General features: G+C 38.7%; 1 protein-coding gene across 1 annotated transcript in view; it reads left to right on the forward strand.

The window, feature by feature from the left end:
* LOC106521299 (SUN domain-containing ossification factor) overlaps positions 1-8,979 on the forward strand; it is a gene marked incomplete in the record, with an annotated part of 34,261 nt that overhangs the window by 22,751 nt on the left and 2,531 nt on the right. Inside the window, 9 exon segments of the mRNA XM_014013817.1 lie at positions 859-915; positions 1,022-1,078; positions 3,098-3,188; positions 3,559-4,755; positions 7,088-7,175; positions 7,577-7,681; positions 7,913-8,067; positions 8,195-8,289; positions 8,375-8,430. Of these exon segments, the coding sequence (XP_013869271.1) occupies positions 859-915; positions 1,022-1,078; positions 3,098-3,188; positions 3,559-4,755; positions 7,088-7,175; positions 7,577-7,681; positions 7,913-8,067; positions 8,195-8,289; positions 8,375-8,430 (1,901 nt within the window).

An 8,979-nucleotide genomic window follows, 5' to 3' on the forward strand; every position in this document is an offset into this window, starting at 1 on the left:
CACACACACACACACACACAAAATCTCCAACTGCATACACAGATATTTTGTTTTTAAACTCATTTCGGTTTATTTCTCACCACAAAATGAACTAATGAAAGAAAACTAAAAAAAATAGATTGCAAGAAATTACAACCTCTTAAAAACATCTTAACAGTAATTATGTCAATGTTTTTTTTTTTACTTTGTGAAAACATTCAACATTGCTTGAATAAAACTTAAAAAAGTATTTCTGTGCAAAGTGGGTTTTTAAACATGAACAACAGCCTGAGAGGAAAAAAATAAAGGTTTGTTGATTAAGAATAAAACTCCATCAAAAACCTGTCCATGCTAACAAGGTCTGAGCATTCCCCCCTCCACCTCCCCTCCATTCAGTCAAGCCACGCCCCATCTGCAATGGCACTGGGGGCACGCCCCACACTTTGGGAACCACTGCTTTAGATAATTTTAGTTCCTATAAGAGAGATGAAGAAAGTCAGAGTTCAAATAATATTGTTTTAATAAACAAAGACCAGAGAGTTTTCTTACTTAGATGTTACTTCCTGTTTTTTCTTTAGATGAGCTAAGTTCAAAGGAAAATATGCCAGTTATGGGACAAAATGGGTTAAATCGTGTTTTATGCAAATGTTCCTAAATATGAAGATATTTTCTTAGACTTTTTGTATTTAAAAGATAGGCATGTCACAGGCACTTTAATCTCGTCACCTCCTTGGTTTTATAGAAACAGTTTGATGTAGTTCACCTTTTGTTTGAGATATTTGTTCCTTTTCTGCCAGTTATCTGTATATTAAGGTTGTTTTCATAAACTGTGTTTTCTGTTTTGAACATGATCATTTTCTTGTACACTAATCTCTGCAGATTATCCCCCTGGAGTTTCATCTGGAGAATCCAAGAATCTGATTGGCTCAGCAAAAGGTCCTGAATTTTATACAGTTTTAAACAAATATATATGATGTGATGTTTAAGATGAGTACATGTGTCCTGTGTTCAGGTTGTGACTTTGTTTGAATTTTCTCGCCAGATGTAATTTTAAACATGGTCAACAATATTGCAGTCAATGTCCTCGGGGGAAACTCAGGTATGAACCATATTTTCTTTCTTTTTTTTTCTTCATGACTGAAGCAGCAGTGGTGAAGACAGCTAACCAAAATATTAGCTTCACTAACATTTAAACTGCTACACTAATATCTTAGTTCTGAGAAAGATAAAGCACTAAAGCTGAAACATATTAATGTGTGGTCTGCTATCCAACAAGATCAGTGTGCTGCTGCACTCAGGTTTTATCTTTGAACACACTCATCTCTAGTGTTCAGTTCCCCTCTGTGTTCCTTCCTGGTGTCAGATTTACAGATAACAACTAAACATATCAAACACAAAATGCTCCATAGATCACAGAAAAAAAAGCCTTCATGTTTCCTTTAGAGGTGAAATATGTCATTTACAGACTGCCAGTAGGCGGAGCTACAGCTGATAAACAGGATAAGCAGATGTGAGAAAAAGGCATTCAAAAATTACAGATTAATAATGCCCTAGATTAAAGCAAGTATGTGTGTCTTTGTTTAAGTTTTTGAATTTTCCAACCATCTCAGGAAATTACTTCTGACTGAATGATGTCCCAGCTGCAAAGGATGCTGGGAAAACATCTAAAAAATATTTTTTCTGACTTTTTACAATAGTTTTTAGTGAGAACTTTGATTTTTCTTGACAAATTCTTGTTTAAAGTTTATACTTTTTTTAAAGTTTTTTTTCCTCATCTTCCCTTGTGTGGTTTTTAATTTTTCTGTAAGGGTAGCACCTCCTCATGATGTCTTCATGAAGATGATCCTTGCTCTGTGCAGGGTCAGTGGCTGCATGACCCAGAGCACCTGTTCTCCCATGTTTATGTTCTGTCTTCTTCTGAATGGGTGTTCTGAACTGTAATTTCATTGTGCTCTGTACAATGACAAGAAAGGTCCATCTAATCTAAACTAATATTAAAGTAGGACTGCAACAACGAATCGATAAAATCAATAAAAAATATTAATAAAAGTGTTTGCAATGAATTTCACTATCGATTCATTATGTTGCGCAATTTGTGAGTCCCTCGCCATGTCGCGGAGCCGTTTGCATCTCCCGTTAATTGTTAGTCAATGTATAAGATAAATCAACTTCAGATTAATTCATTAATCCACAACTTGCATCCCTAATTTATACAGGAATGAAATACTAAATATACTTTAATCCGGGGTATAGGATTGTGGAATTTTCTGCAGGATGATCTTAAAAATGCTAGTATATTTAAGAAAGAGATAAAAGCTAGTTTTCTGAAGGTATATGAGAAAGTAAGATGAGAAGCTATATGAGTTGTTGTTTGAGTTGATGTTTTTATTTTTATTTGTATTGTTTTGTAAATTATGTTTTGTTTGATTGTGTTCTGAGGATAAAAGGTTATAAGATTTATAAGATTATAAGATTTATTCTTCTTCTGCTACCTTTCATTTTATTTTGATTTTTGATTTGTGTAATTTCGTTGTTTTTTATTGTATATAGTTTATTTTTTAATGAAACGAATACATTTTTTGAACTGAATTGAAAATACATTTATATGTACTCATATTTATGTCATTAAGCATTTTAATGATTTGCCCGATTAATTAAAAAAATAATCAAAAGATTAATCTATTATTAAATTAATCAATAGTTGCAGCCCTACTGTATATTAAAGTCTCTGTTTTTGGCTGTCAACTGGAAACATGACGTTCTGCTCTGTGCATAAGAGGTCCTCGGTCTGGGGATGATGTCACCATGTAACTCATGGTGACTGCTTTGTTTTCAGCACAGAGTATGTTGCTGCTTGTGAAAGGTAACAGTGAGGACTGTTGAGAATGAGGTGATGTATTTTATGTTAACAGTCCTCACTTTTTAATGGGAGATAAGTTTGTTATTAATTAATAAGGTGAAAGGAAATTCTAAGCCGCTCAGCAGAATATTAGTTCCAGTATTAGCAGGTTAGCAGATGAGCAGAATTGAGTTTTCTGTAACATTCTGAGTTCTGGTGTGAGTTTGGTTACTCAGTGTTGATAAATGATGTCGTTAAATGTTTCCTTTTCATTTTAAGGCAACCTCTCATCTCAAGAAGTGAACATTACTGATCCTTCACAACAACCTGAAAGCACCACTAAGACCATCACTACTGACCTCACTGCAGTGTGGGTACAGGTTTGATCCACCCACAGGCCTGAGCCTGAAACCCTTGGAAAGTCCTCAGACCTCCTTTATTTTCTGTTCTGCATTGTTGTAGCCTGATGCTACAATTGTTTTAAACATTATTTTTATTAATCTACACTCAGTAATTATAATTTTATAATGATAGATAATAAAAAAGCCAAAATATCAAACTTTGGCAACATTTCCTTCAAGTCTTTTTTGGGTTTGATGCAACAAGCTTTGCTCACCTTGTTTGGAGGATTTTCTGATTTGTAATGTTTTCTGTTCCTTCTGAGCTCATTTATGGGATTGTTGGTTGAGTGTTTTAGCCTTTAATGTTTGTTCTCACGTATTCTTCCTGCCTCCTTTCAGTCCGGACTCTGAGGAGGTGCAGGTCTCCTCTTCAGCTGAAACAGCCGAGTCAGAAACACCAACTGATAAATGTGAAGAAGAGCTCCCCCCGGTGGAGGTGAAGGAGAAAGTCGCTGCCCCGCTAGAGAAGGATGAAGAAGAGCCAATCAGCTCGACAATCATTCTCCTTGGCAGAGACGAGGTGGAGGAAGGCAAAGAAACAAAGAATCAAGAAAAGCTGACATGCTGTCCTCCATGTTGCTCTTCCTGCTCGTGTGCGTCTTCCTTCCAGGAGTTTGTTCTGCAGCAGTGCTCAGCCTCACTGGTTAAACAGAGGTCGTGCCAAACGGACAGAAAGCCAAACATTCCTTCCATCCCGACACCCAGTGGGCACCTAGCCCCGCCCCCCTCCTCCTCCTCCTCCCCCCAGCCACACGGCACTGAGGTGACCCCAGCAGAAACAGAACAAGCCTCTGAGCAGGAGCCAGAGAGGGAAGCAGCCCAGTCTTCAGACAAATCTGTACCTGAGCCCACCGTGCTGGAGCCCAGTCAGAGCTCCAACCTTCCCAGTCCCAGTCTCACAGAACCCTCCATCAAACCCACCCCGGATGTGGAAACACCAAAGCTGTCTTTTCAGGAACCGGCAAAGGAGTCGGAGCCAGAGAAGAGCCAGGATGGGTCCGCTGCAGAGCAGCATGTGGAGCCGTCGGCCCCCCTCAGCACTTCTGCTCATGTGAAACCCACCAGCGTCTCAGTAGAAGAAGCAGCACCCACAGAGCAAAAGCCTGAGGTTGATGCCTCTGAAAAAGAAACAAATATCCCCGTCCAGACCCAGGAGAAGACGTCCCAGGCTCCAGTTGTGTCCTCTGCCTCACTGCCTGCTGTAGATCAGGTGGACCCAGCGGTGGGGCCTGACACAGCTCCCACTGACGAGCCCTCCTCTGTGACAGAGCCTGTCCCAGAGCCTGTGGAGCAGGCCGAAGACGTGTCCAGCTCTGCAGCCGGCAGCGCTCAGTCAGTTCATCCCTCTCCTCCGACTGCCTCAGCATCCCTGTCAGACATCTACGCAGAGCCCTTCAACAGCACGGAGCAGAACGGCAACCTGCTGCACGGCTCCAATCAGAAAGAGTCCGTCTTCATGAGGCTCAACAACCGCATCAAGGCTCTGGAGGTGAACATGTCGCTCAGCGGGCGTTACCTGGAGCAGCTCAGCCAGAGGTGAGGCCCGCTGACATCCTGCTCTGACTCTGAGCTGACCAGTTCTTTCACTAAAATCCCTTTGATGTTTGCAAAACTTTGTAGTTTATTTTATTTTATTTTTTTAAGTTTCATCTACAACCTGTGACGTGCTTCTACCAAACTCATAACAACAAACTCATCCTGATCAGTATTTGGGTTTATTTAAAAATCGTTAACCTTTTAAGCCCTGTTGGTCCGGGTACAGGGCCGACAAGAGAACTGAACGAAATCTTCTAAAATCTTGTGGGCTTAAAGTTAACCGTTTATTTTTTATTATTATTTTTTTTAGTTTTTGTTTGTAGATCATTATTGTTTAAATTAATTTTTTGAGAAAAAAGGTGCAGATATAAGATTTTTTTTCTTCTTTCTGTCGTCCTTCATTTTATTTGTGATTTGTGTTTTTTATTGTACATAAATTTTGTTTCTATACAAAAAATTGGAAGTGTTATTTGTGTGAATGCTTATAAATCATTCATATGGAGATCTTTTTTTTCTTCCATAGTTTTTGTTTTAGCAGGTATCTTGTTCCACAATATTTGTGCTATCCATACAAATAATTCAGGACACCCTGCTGTGACTTTATGTATTTTTACTTATAGTTTTTGAGATTTTGAGCTTTTCAGCCATTTCTCATTGAAAATGTCCTGAATATCCTTAAAACCTTCAAAATGGTTATAAATGTTACTGTAACTTTTTACCTTTTGTTCTGTTTCTGCTTTTTTCAACATATTTGTGTTAATTTAAGCTGCCTTTGGCTTTTATTTAGCTTATTTCTGTTTTTAGCTATCATTCTGGCCTTTTATGCTGTTGTGCTAATTTTAACCTTTTTCTGCTTACTTCTTGTATTTTCAGATTTTTGTTTTCTGCACATTTCAGCTGTTTTCTACGGAAAAGTATTGCATTCACCAAATAAAAAAAATTAGGACTCTTGATCTCATAATTCCGAGAAAAGATCTCATAATTACGAGATCCTGATCTCGTAATTAGGAGACAAGTTAAAGAGAGTCAGCTGATTTACATTACAGGAAAAGTAAACAATGACTGCACTATCACATTTTATGTGCTTTTATTTCCTCTTAGGTATGAAAAATTGGGAAATATTGAGTTCATTTAATGTGGATGGTGTTGTGTTTGCGGATTTATTAATTAATCTTCCTGCACACCGGTTAGAGTGTTCTGTTCAATCTCTTCATTACGATAAAAGATCTCATAATTATAAGATCCTGATCTCAAGATCATGTGTCTAATTTTCTTTTTGATTTGGTGAATGCAATGCTCTTCAATAGTTTTCTGTGTTTTTAGTTTTAGGTTTCAGCTTCTTTCTGCTTAATTTCAGCTATCTTTTATTTTTAGCTATTTTAGGTTAGTTCTTTAGCTCTTAAGCAAACATCTTTCAGCATTAAGCATTCACACTGTATTTTTGCAAGAAATTCAAGTTCTCTAGTTACCGTATTTTTCGGACTATAAGCCACACCGGACTATAAGCCGCACCCCCAACATAAAAAACAAAACAGTACACCCAAATTTGCCGTCAAAAAAGTGAATTCAACATCAAAACATAAAAAGCAAACCTTTAGGAATTAAAGTTTGGAGGAATACGGTTCATTTAACTGACCTTATTTTGGTAGTTTTCTTTAACCGTTTCTGGTCCAACAAAACGTCTCATTCATCGTCCTCCGGCGCACTGAAATCATCGAAGTCGTCCTCTTCAGTATCGGAGTTAAACAAGCTGAGAAAAGCTGCGTCACACAGCTGCATCTGTTCAATGTTGCTTTCTGTGTCGCTGTCCTCCCGGGGTAATGCTGGCTCTAAAGCTGTGGTGGGAAAGCCCTCCCGCTCCAGCATACGTCACTGCATGGGATTCCTTCCCCGGGGAGTGCAATGAGGAAAAAAAAAGTCCGTGACTCTTCACTCGACGTTTATCCACAAACTGGTCCTGGATTAAGCTCCAAAGTTTTTATCAGTCAGATTCCACCGTGAAAAATGTCTGTTTTATCCCCTTTTATGAGTTTTTGGCCATTGACTATCTTTAAATTGCTGCTTCCTGGTACAACAGTCGGCTCTGGAAGCGATCGCTTTTTTCTTTTTTTTTCTTCTTTTTTTTGAAGCGAGTGGTTGAAACAAATGCAGCATAAGAGCCCCCTGGTGGCTGAAGAAAAAAACCCACGTATAAGCCGCACCGGACTATAAGCCGCATGGTTCAAAGTTCAGGAAAAAAGTCGCGGCTTATAGTCCAAAAAATACGGTATGTTGAACTCCTGAGTAAAGATGATTTTTAAGTCTTTTTTTATTTTTTTTATCCCAATTCGAGGTATCGGAAGCAGATGGAGGAGATGCAAAGAGCTTTCAACAAAACCATTATTAAACTCCAGAACACATCCAGACTAGCAGAGGAGCAGGTGAGCAAACATCAGCTGACAAGCAGGAACACAGTCTGCTTTTGATCTTTCATTGTTTCATAACAGTTTTATTTTTTGCATTCAGAAATAAAATCACTAAAGGTTCCAAATGATCACAAATTATCAAGAAATTCATGTTTTAATGTTTCCCAAAACCACAGGGACTGCAGTTGTAAATGTTGGTTTACACTAAAAGTCCAGTCTGTCTTAACTTCCTTGTCCCTGATAAATAAGAACTAATTAATATGCTGATAAATACCTGATAGTGTTTCAGTGATTATTTCATCAGGCCGAGTCATTGCAGGTGCAAGTCCTAACTGAGATCCTGAATGAGACTTCTGCAGAGACATCCAAAGGTTGCGTGTCATCACACCACTGTGTTGTTGTTTCTGTCCCTGTAGGACCTGCGTCAGACTGAATCCATTCAGCTGCTGCAGGGCCAGTTAGAGAATGTGACTCACCTTGTTCTCAACTTGTCTGTCAGAGTCAGCCAGCTGCAGAGTGAGGTAGATATGACTCTCCGGGCACAAAGCCTTCATCTGTGATCACTGTTTTATCATGTAACTAAGTACATACAGGCTGTTTCTGTAACACATCTTTGGCCAGGGTTTGATCCAGAAACCTAAAATTTAAAAATAATATGTACTGTGCTACTTATTATTTTAACTAGTCCACGTTGCATTAAATGAAGTTGTGCAGTTTTGCTTGCAGCCTTGTGATGAATGCTTTGTTTGCAGGTTTCAGACAGGCAGAACTACCTGCTGCTGTCTCTCCTGTTGTGTTTGAGTCTCGGGCTTTTCCTGTGTTTCAACCACTGCCGCATCACTTTTCCTTCAAGCTCAGAACCAGAACCACCCGGCCCCAAGAGGTACACCTACTGCAACCCAGACAGGTAGGATGCATTTGATGGCACAGAGAAAGTGGAAACTCTGCTCCTCAGCACAGATCTGTAGTCAGTCAGTCCTCAGTGACAGCTACAGTAAACAGACAGGCGTGACTGATATCTGCTGTCTGCTTAGCAGGCGGCTGTCTTCTTATGATGAGATGTGTCTGAAAAGGAGTGCTTCATATCCACTCATCTACTCTGAGTCTGTGCAGTTAGCCTCCACTGAAGGTCAGAGCATATTCTTTCACTTGGTTAAAACCTGTTATGTTGTTTATATCTAGATTAAAACTCCACCTCTTTCTTTGATGAACAGGTCCAGAAAGGCTTCATGCAGAGGAGACCCAGAGTCTTTCTCCTGCAAACAGAAAGGTGTGTAAAGGTTTGCTGCATTGCATGAAAAAAATCATGAATCAAAAGAAGGTTGTAGCATTTAGTTTTACAGGCAGGGTCCACCATCCTGCTGCTCTGTGGCTTCATCTATCAGGACGTAATAAACCCACCCAGGGTCACGTGTACAGAATGTGTGTGCACTTTACTTTCTGATAGGGCTGTGAGGTATATATGATAGATGTAAGGCTGCAACTAACGATTATTTTAACAATCAATTAATCTGTCGGTTATTCTTTTGATTAATCGGCCAAAATCATTAAAATGCTTAGTTACATGAATATGAGTAGATATAATTTAATTTCATTCCTGTATAAATTAGGGATGCAAGTTATTGATTAATTAATTAATCTGAAGTTGATTTATCTTATAGACTGACTAACAATTAATTGATAAGCAGCCATTTTCTTACAAACTGGAGTTTTCTCATGAATCAAGAGGGTCTTTCCATAAAATGAAGGATTTTTTTATAATCTCCTGAATTAAAAAACAGAATGACATCATAACTATTTTAATAATTTATTTTGCCAG

The sequence above is a fragment of the Austrofundulus limnaeus genome, unplaced genomic scaffold (assembly GCF_001266775.1).
Source record: "Austrofundulus limnaeus strain Quisiro unplaced genomic scaffold, Austrofundulus_limnaeus-1.0 Scaffold106, whole genome shotgun sequence".
Lineage (NCBI taxonomy): Eukaryota > Metazoa > Chordata > Actinopteri > Cyprinodontiformes > Rivulidae > Austrofundulus > Austrofundulus limnaeus.